The 8,853-nt window shown below is 41.7% G+C and overlaps 1 protein-coding gene across 1 annotated transcript; it reads right to left on the reverse strand.

Moving 5' to 3' along the window:
• Positions 1 to 370: 370 nt before the first annotated feature.
• On the reverse strand, positions 371 to 7,327 carry LOC148669364 (uncharacterized). The gene is made up of 2 exons (XM_088632679.1): positions 6,717 to 7,327; positions 371 to 2,488 (listed from the first exon to the last, which is right to left on the reverse strand). Exons 1-2 carry the CDS (start codon positions 7,102 to 7,104, stop codon positions 744 to 746), a joined length of 2,133 nt encoding a protein of 710 aa, XP_088488805.1. The 5' UTR covers positions 7,105 to 7,327; the 3' UTR covers positions 371 to 743.
• Positions 7,328 to 8,853: the final 1,526 nt, after the last annotated feature.

The raw sequence follows: 8,853 nt of genomic DNA on the forward strand, positions 1-8,853 counted from the left end.
TAGTTAGTGTTGGCTGAAACTAGCAGTTTGCACACAGAAAAGTGACTGCAGATCTGAGCAAGTCACACTCTTTAGACAGGAAGAAGACCGGTTTGTTCCCGATGTAGCGCGAGTCCTGAATACTGATATTCAGCTGTCCACAGTTCCAAAAGTAGTTCACTCGTTGATCAGGTGAGCGTTCACAGTGGGTTCACGAGGCATGCTCCTGAGCTAACCTCAGGTGGATCCTTTGGTTACACGCTGGCAACCTCCGTTCTCAACTCTTAGAACAAGGAAAAGTCCTGGCACTGGGACAAACTGGCCGTTACGTGACTGTCTGAGCTGAGTCTGAAGATGTCCAGGAGGAGCTGGAGGTATACCTGGAGGAACTACGGTCGCTCATTGGTTGAAAGATCCATGGGCATTTGAGAATCATTTTGTGACTTACTGCTACAATAAACAATTGTCCCAGGAAATGCACAAAACCCTACAGTTATTGGTGTCTCGTGACCTTGGTGTTGTAAACCACTTGGGATGAGACTCTCCTTTGGAATCTGCACCAGAGATGACCATTCATTAGGGTGGCTGATGGGACTCAAATTTGGGAGTTGTTCCTTATCAGAACACTCTATCAGCTAGAAAAACACCTTAAATGTGAACCAAATGGAATGGCCTCTCTGTATCAAGCACCACTTGAGATGAGGGAGAGAGAGACTGGCAAGGGAGCAGCAAACTTAATTCCTGTATTTTAATAAACCTTGCCGCTACAACGGTCTTTCTCCTGAGTGAATGCGCTGGTGGGTTTTTAAGTCACTTGAGCAACTAAAACTCCTCCCACACTGACTACAACTGAAAGGTCTCTCTCCTGTGTGAATGTGCTGGTGTGATTGTAAGTTGCTTATCTGAATAAAACCCTTCCCACACTGACTGCAGCTGAATGGTCTCTCTCCTGTGTGAATGCGCTGGTGGGCTATTAAGCTACTTGACTGACTAAAACTCTTCCCACACTGACTGCAGCTGAACGGTCTCTCTCCTGTGTGAATGCGCTGGTGGGTTTTTAAGCTACTTGACCGACTAAAACTCTTCCAACACTGACTGCAGCTGAATGGTCTCTCTCCTGTGTGAATGTGCTGGTGTGATTCTAAGGCGCTTATCTGAATAAAACCCTTCCCACACTGACTGCAGCTGAATGGTTTCTCTCCTGTGTGAATGTGCTGGTGGACTATCAAGTTACTTGACCGACTAAAACTCTTCCCACACTGACTGCAGCTGAATGGTCTCTCTCCTGTGTGAATGCGTTGGTGGGTTTTTAAGTCACCTGACCGAATAAAGCTCTTCCCACACTGACTGCAGCTGAATGGTCTCTCTTCTGCGTGAATGCGCTGGTGGGTTTTTAAGTTACTTGATTGACTAAAACTCTTCCCACACTGACTGCAGCTGAATGGTTTCTCTCCTGTGTGAATGCGCAGGTGGGCTATTAAGTTACTTGACTGACTAAAACTCTTCCCACAATGACTACAGCTGAAAGGTCTCTCTCCTGTGTGAAGGTGCTGGTAGGGTTGTGAAATGCTAGACTGACAGAAAGGCTGCTTCTCCCTGTGCCTTAATGGCAGTTTGTCCACTCCATCTGAGCAAGGCCTTGAGTGATTCTTCTTCATCCCCTGATCGTGCTGGGGTCTCTTATTCTGCAAATGGTCCATGGAATGGTCTTGCTCTGTGTGCTGAAACTGAGATTTGTTTTCTCCATAGTGTCCCTCAGTGTGCTGCTCAGCCGTGTGAATCATCTGGGGCTCCTTCTCCAGCTCTCTGAGACTAAAACCATCCAGTTCATTCAGTTGTTCCTCTCTTTGCCCAAGAACAGACATACTCTCTAGTTCATTAAAACTTTCAACAATTTTCTCAGTAACCAGATTATTAAACTTGTGTGTAAAGCATTCAGATACTAAGGGATCATATGACTGTTTCAGACTCTGCAATGACAGTCTTTCGACTTGAACAAAACAAGGCCTAATTATTATCAAGCCCTGTAGGAGCTGCTGTTGCTCCTCCCTGTACTGACTCTCCTCTGTGTGCTGTATCTCAGTACAGTTCTCTTTACCAGGTACATCAGTCTGCTGCTCTGCAGGGTCAATCAACTTGGGATCCATATCCTGCTCTGTAAGATTTAAAGCATCCAGTTCTTCACTGTGCTCTTGTACAGAGACACAGCCCAGTTCATTACAACCTTGTGTAATATTGGTTGTGTCCAGATTATTCATCTTCTCTGTAAAATCATCACATACTAAGAGCCCAGGTGTCTCACTCTCAGGCTCTGTCTTCATCATGGGCACAGAGTCCAGATCCTTGATACTCTGTCTGCTCTCTGTGTGCTGCTCACTAAGTGCCTCTTTCCCTTCTGAGGCAGGGAGCTCTGTCTCCTGCATCAGACTGGAGCCCCATTCCTCCTCACTGTGCTGCTGTTCAAGAGGAGCCCTTTCCCCAGCGTCGGAGAGAACACTGGCCTCTGAGCCTGTAAATACAAGACAAGACAAGACCTTCATAAGAATAAACTTTATTTTATAGTTTCATACCTTTAGAGGTGGCTAATCAAAGCATTTTACAGAATGCCAACAACATAAAATACACAAAATTAGCACGATGAGAATACACAGTTAGAGGAGACAGTAGACAGTAGACAGTGGTACTAAGTACAGTAGGAAGAGAGGGGTACAGAACAGTTAAATAAAGACTCTTCTGAAGAAAAAGGTTTTGAGTCTGGATTTGGAGTTTAGAGAAGGTGACTCTCTGATACCTTGGGGAGAGAATTCCAGAGCTTGGGGCAAAACAGGAGAAGGCCATGTCACCCATAGAGTGTAGACAGACTGGGGGGAAAAATTGTTGAACACAATTAGAAGAGCTATGATTGCAAGGTAGGGAGTAGGGTGGTAATATCAGACCAGTATGGAGGTGCCAAGCCAAGACTTGCAGTCTTATAGGTGAGCAGGAGGATTTTTAAGTCGATATGAACCCTGACAGGAAGCCAGTGCATGGACTACAGGATAGGAGTAATGTGAACACTTGCACTAGACCTGGTCAGGATGCTGGCTGCTGAATTTTGGACATACTGAAGTTTGTTCAATGTGGATTTAGAATCCCCAGAGAGTAGAGCGTTACAGTAGTCGATTCAAGATTAGACAACACTTTTCAGCAACAGTTAGTGATAACATAAGGCGTAGTCGAGCAATATTTATGAGGTGAATGAAAGATGTTCTGACAACATGCTGCACATGTGGGTCAAACGTCAAATATCATCCCCAAGTTTTTCAATTTAGACTGAAGCTCAAGTACGAGACCATCTACAGATAGGGTTACAGCACTGGTTTTATAAAGTTGATGGGTGGTGCCAATAAGCATGACTTCAGTCTTGTCACAGTTAAGATGAAGGACATTTTGAATCATCCAAGATTTTATATCGGAGATAAAACTAAATACATCCACATCAACGTCAGGTTTGGAATGGATTTATATTTGAGTATCATCAGCATAGTAGTGATAACTGAGGCCATGTGATCTTAAAAGCTTTAAACTACACACATTCATACAAGTACACTCACAATCAATTTGGGTTGTTTAAACATAGCGGAATAAGTGGGTATAAGGGCATGTTCTGATTTATCTTAATCAGAAACCTAACTACCATGTAAAAAGTAAGACTTCTGTAATAATATCACTATTACATTACATTTACATTAACACTCCACTGAGAGAGAGAGGGGGGGTTAATACAGACACATTGACTGGACACTACAGCACATTAACAATGCACCGAAACAGAGGTTAATACAGTCATGCTGACTGGACACTAGAGCACATTAACACTGCACTGAGAGAGAGGGGTTAATACACACACACTGACTGGACACTCCAGTATATGAACACTGCACTGAAAGAGAGGGGTTCATACAGACACACTGACTGGGCACTCCAGTACATTAACACTGCAATCAGAGAAAGGGGTTAATACACACACACACTGACTGGACACTCCAGTGCATTAACACTGCACTGAAAGAGGGGTTAATACAGACACACTGACTGACTGGACACTACAGTGCATTAACACTGCACTGAAAGAGGGGTTATACAGACACACTGACTGACTGGACACTCCAGTACATTAACACTGCACTGAGAGAGGAGTTAATACAGACACTGACTGGACACTACAGGACATAAAGTCTGCACTGAGAGAGAAGGGTGAAGACAGACACATTGACTGCACAATACAGTACATTAACACTGCATTGAGAGAGGGCTTAACACAGGCACTGCGACTGGACAATACAGCACATTAACACTGCAATCAGAGAAAGGGACACACACTGACTGCACATTAGATTACTTTAAAACTGCACAAAGAAAGGCTGGTTATTACAGACACACTGACTGGACACTCCAGTACATTAACACTGCACTGAGAGAGGGATTAATACAGACACATTGACTGCACAATACAGTACATTAACACTGCACAGAGAGAGGGGTTAATAGACACACACTGACTGCACATTACATTACTTTAAAACTGCACAGAGAGAGGCTGGTTAATACAGACACTGACTGGACACTGCAGGACATAAAGACTGCACTGAGAGAGAGGGGTGAATACAGACACAGAGACTGGAGACTACAGCACATTAACACTGCACTGAAAGAGGAGTTAATACAGACTGACTGTACACTATAGGACATTAATACTGCAATCAAAGAAATGGGTTAATACAGACACATTGACTGCACACAACAGGTCATTAACACTGCACTGAGTGAGAAGTTGATACAGACACTTTCTGGACACTACAGTACATTAACACTGCATTGAGAAAGAGAGGGGTTAATATAGACACACTGGATTAATATTCAAGAGGACTCAATACAGACACAGACCCTGGACGACAGTAATACTTAAACCAATTAAAAAATGTTTATATACACAATCATTAGTATACTTATAAAAATTTAGACCAATACAACTTAAATACAATATTTATAAATGTTCATGTGGATAGCTGTGTCAGCATGTATAGGCTGCAAAGGAACAAGAAACAGGTTTATTCTATGCTGAAAAAAAGAAGAGAGAAAAAACACGGCTCCACGGCCGAAACGTTGTGTTTTTGTCAGCATGGAATAAACCTATTACTTGTTCATTTATAAATGTTGTTTCATAATGACGTTGGAATACAAATTGATTCAGTGGAACAATTGTTGAATGTGAACGAGGTGTTTTCAGCACTGTAACCGGACAAAACAGTTCAGTTTCTATTAAAGAATCCCGTTGCTACATCACACAAGTCTTTCCCACTTCACTCTGCATCTCTGCACTATGTTCTCACCAGTGAGGAAAGTTTTTATGACAGTTTGATAGTTTGTTAGATAACAAGAATGTTAACTCTTGTGAGATGTTTTCTTTAAAATAAAATAAAAAATCTCACCATTGAGTTAGTTATAGACACTGTTCTTTAACACACTCTGACTTCATACAAGTCACCAAACTGACACCGGGGTAAAGTTAGCTTGAAGTTCGAAAACGATTTTGGCACGCCTGTAGCGCTTTCACGAAATCTCTTAGAGTTACAAAAACACTTGCTTTGTGTATAAAATACATTGTGGATGCTTTCTCAGCCTTTACGTTTTCGTTTTTATGACATTTTTATGACATTTTTTTGACCAAGCACGAATATTCTTTTGTCCATATCTCTGCAATGGAAGCACATGTGGTGTGTAAAACACTTGGTTTCAGCAGTGTGGCTGTTGTATTTGAAATGCTATTGAGCCATGAAGACGACCCACCTGTCCCAGTGTGTTACCTGTATTGTTATCTTCAGAAAATCCTAAAAAATATAAAGAAAGGTTCCACAACCCAAAACAAAGCTGGGAAAAGTCAGAGGACCTGCTTAGTGTGCAAAACACTTGCAGCATTGTGGGTGCTGTGGTTTAAATGCTATTGGTTTGTGAACAGAATACCCCTATCCCAGTGCATTGTGCCATATTAAATAAAAGCATGAGAAAAAGAGATTCAGAATGCAAAGCTGTGTCAGTGTTCTGTGTAAAAAGTCGGTTTGAACATCATGGGAGCTGTTTTTAATAAGCTGCTGAGAAAAGAATATTTTAATCTTCCTGTTGTCAGTAGTATTGTGAATATAGTTGACCCTTACCTGAATGAAAACAGGATGTAAAGGAAGGGTTTCAGAAATCAAACAAAGCTTTATTCCCGTGCTTACAGTCTGGGTAATGGGAGACTGCGCTGTTCTGCTTCCTATGGTCATATACGGGTTTTTCGCACGAAGCCGTATTGAACAGTATTTCTCGCGTTGTGAACGTGGGCACACAGCGGTCCCCCGGGTTCTAGTTCGTACGTAATTACGCATCAATGAAAAACCGGAGTTTTAAAAAAAGATAATTAGCTCACTGATAGTTTGATGTAAAGGCTGTGGAAATATCCACGAGTCGTGGTCTTTAAAATGCTTTTGGTTTGAAGGCGTTCTGTGCTTCCATTGCGAAGATATGGACAAAAGAATATTCGTGCTTGGTCCAAAAAATGTCATAAAAACGAAAACGTAAAGGCTGAGAAAGCATCCACAATGTATTTTATACACAAAACAAACATTCTCGCCACTCTAAGAGGTTTCGTGAAAGCGCTACAGGCGTGCCAAAATCGTTTTCGAACTTCGAGATAACTTTACCCCGGTCACACTGACCTGACAGCTCCAGTTTCGTGTCCATTTCTTCTTTTATTCCTGCAGTCACTTCACAAGGAAGCGTCTGGGTACCCTGATCTGTCTGCCCCTGATTTCCTCCTGCTCCCGACTCCTTCTCCCACAGCTGCAATCTCCACTTCAGGCTCTCGTTTTCCTTCTTCAGCTGCGCCATTTCACTCCCGACACTGTCCTTCACACACTGTGTGATTTTAATCACGGCCCGTCTCACCAGGATCTGGGAGACGCTGCGAAGTTTTTCTTGAAACTCGTTCTCGGAGTCAGACATCCTGTTTCCAAAAACTTCTGACACTTCATACACGATCGATTTGAGCAAAACCTGCATAAAAGAGTCAAGCTGGGTTTGCAGATTTAACAAGCACTCCGCCATCCTTCTTCAGAGTCGGTCAGAAACAAAGGCTGACTTGCGATGTTTAAACAGAACAACTTCTTTATTTTTATTCTTCACAGATTCTGTTATCAGGCCTGTGCTCTGTTCAAGCATAAACACAACCGACAAGACTCTACGTTTTCAGAAACTGAAGTTATTAAAAAACAACTTCCTTCTTTATCTAAAGAAAATGATTCAATCACCTACACGTGGGTGAAATACATGCAGTGTCGCGCCGTATGATGACGTCATTCGTTAGCGTGGCGGCGACTTCAAGACAATCGAGAAGCAGAGCTGAGAAAGAGTTTCTGCAGCCGGATATAAACTTCACTGCACCTCCTAGCGCCACCTAGTCAAGAGAAGTGAATCATCTGCGACTTGCGCCGTTCGTAAGTGTGAATTTTGTGAAACGCAACAGATTTTTTTTTGCCCTTCCACAACCCTCCTCCCCAACGAAAACGTCTCAAGTGGATTTTTGTTTTACATCTCCCTATGCAGGTGTTTGTTTAAAGAAAAAAATCCGTAATTTTCTCTCCAGCTGGCAGTATTTCTTCTGCACCCATAAGCAAGATTTGTATTTCATATTTCACAAATAGTATGAATGTTGTTGAAAAACAAGTTGTTCCAAGATAGGAAATAAATACTTGCATTAAACTAAATCAAGCCCTATGTGATTGTCTTTAATAATACATTCTATATGTCAAGACAGGAAGAAAGGCACCTCAGGATTTTGGACACAGGATCTCCTGTTTATTGAGAGAAGTTTTAACCACCTGTCAGTTTTCATGTCCAGGGAACTCGATGTGCTTTCCGTGTCCTCTACACCCGCCAGTAAAGCACAGCATGGGCTCAGCATCTTGACATCTCCCAAACAGAGTTGCACAGAGACCTTTTGGAGGGCAGTGGCTCAAAACGAGAGAAGGGGGCACTTTCCTTGGCAGGACTTATTACATTAGAGTATCCTGGACACAAATCATGCCCGCTTGTATTTCTGTGTTTTTTAATTCTACAGGAAGTTTTAATGTGACTTCAGAGGCATTATAATATTCATTATAAAAAAAAATAGTTGTCCAGAATTGTTTATGTTTGATTAACAGACAAAATATGACAACCCTTCTACTGAACATATAGATAGATAATACTTTATTAATCCCGTAGGGAAATTGATGAAAAAAAATACTTAATTTGCCTGATATAACACATCTTAACAAGAGGACAGAGCAAATAAAAGAATTACCATCTAATTACATGCAATACCAAATGCAATCTCTTTCCATCTTAAGAGCAAGAGTTCACATGATAGCTCATCAAATCAAAGTTTTTTTTTCCCAAAAAAGTGTCTTTTGTGGGACAAATATTCAGGAAGCCACTAGAAATTATCATCTGGTACCACGTTTTTATGTATATCGCCATTCTCTCTTGTGCGTTAGACTTTCAGCAAGGAAAAGTAAAATGTTTATGATCCAGAACTTTGAAGTACAACGTAAAATTGTTTTATATATACTATTTAACATGATCTCTCAGAAACAAAAACAAAATAATAATAAGAAGAAGGCATGCTCTCCTGTTTCTGTGACTGAACCATATAATGTGGTGTCCCACACCCTGGAACTGTGCCGTGTGCGCTGAAAAATCGGGACGGGTTTTCATATTTTGTATTTTAATACATGTCGAATATGCAGCCTACGTACTACGATACAGTACGCGCTAATACTTCAGTGGACACAAGAGATACTCTGTAATTCTATA

Source organism: Lepisosteus platostomus, chromosome 5 (assembly GCF_059453375.1).
Source record: "Lepisosteus platostomus isolate fLepPlt1 chromosome 5, fLepPlt1.hap1, whole genome shotgun sequence".
Lineage (NCBI taxonomy): Eukaryota > Metazoa > Chordata > Actinopteri > Semionotiformes > Lepisosteidae > Lepisosteus > Lepisosteus platostomus.